Genomic DNA, 838 nt, shown 5'->3' on the forward strand with positions numbered 1-838 from the left:
TATCGATTTCGGAGCCAAAATTGGGGAAAAATCAATGACTGCATTGCTGCATTGAAATCAATCGTAATTCACAATTGCTTCACACTGACCAGCCGCTTCATCTCTTGCATCCAGTTTGGTCGTTGTGCGGAACTTTCTTCGAGAGGGGGGTCGTCGCACAACCAGCTCCAACCGGGGACAACGCCAACACCAACCTTGAAGACAAATATTATTACGAAGATTCCTACGATTATTATGAAACTGAAGAGCCCGCACAAGTGGATGCGGCGTCATTTGACCTTTCCGAATTGGTGACGGCTTGGAAGGAGTACATCAAAGACAAAAATCCACCCACTAGCGAGAAAGCGCCCCCATCACGTCGGAAACAACGGCCTCGACCACAACAGCAGCAACAACGACAACGACAACAACAGCAACGACGAAGGCAACAAGAGCGTCGTCGCGAACAACAACGCAAACAACAGCAACAACAAGAAGAAGAAGACGCCTATTACTACGATGAGTATGAGCCTTTTGAGCCGGTTGAGCCCGAATACCAATGTCCTCCCAGATCCGAATCATATCGTAATCCAGATCCGGTCCAGTGTGATAAGTAAAAATAGACCACCATGACAATAGGGACCAGTGCCTTCTGAACTAGGCTAATGATTCATCCACAGATACTACGAGTGCAATATCAAAGGCGAGGAAAAAGAGGAGCTATGCCCTGATGGGTTTGCCTTTGATATCAAAAGCGAAAACTGCGATTACCCCACAAAAGTGAACTGCACTGGCCGACCAGAACTGCGTAAGTTCAAGGAAACGAAACCCTTGTTATTATAATCTACAGGAGTTTGCA

At 46.8% G+C, this 838-nt stretch overlaps 1 protein-coding gene across 1 annotated transcript in view; it reads left to right on the forward strand.

Annotated features, from left to right (window-relative positions):
• The window catches only part of LOC131892546 (putative uncharacterized protein DDB_G0274435), a 1,228-nt gene extending 404 nt beyond the window's left edge, over nucleotides 1-824 (forward strand). The window contains exons 2-3 of the mRNA XM_059242351.1: nucleotides 115-592; nucleotides 660-824. Of these exons, the coding sequence (XP_059098334.1) occupies nucleotides 115-592; nucleotides 660-822 (641 nt within the window). The 3' untranslated portion in view covers nucleotides 823-824. The remainder of the gene's footprint in view (nucleotides 1-114; nucleotides 593-659) is intronic.
• Nucleotides 825-838: the final 14 nt, after the last annotated feature.

This window comes from Tigriopus californicus, unplaced genomic scaffold (assembly GCF_007210705.1).
Source record: "Tigriopus californicus strain San Diego unplaced genomic scaffold, Tcal_SD_v2.1 Contig206, whole genome shotgun sequence".
NCBI lineage: Eukaryota > Metazoa > Arthropoda > Copepoda > Harpacticoida > Harpacticidae > Tigriopus > Tigriopus californicus.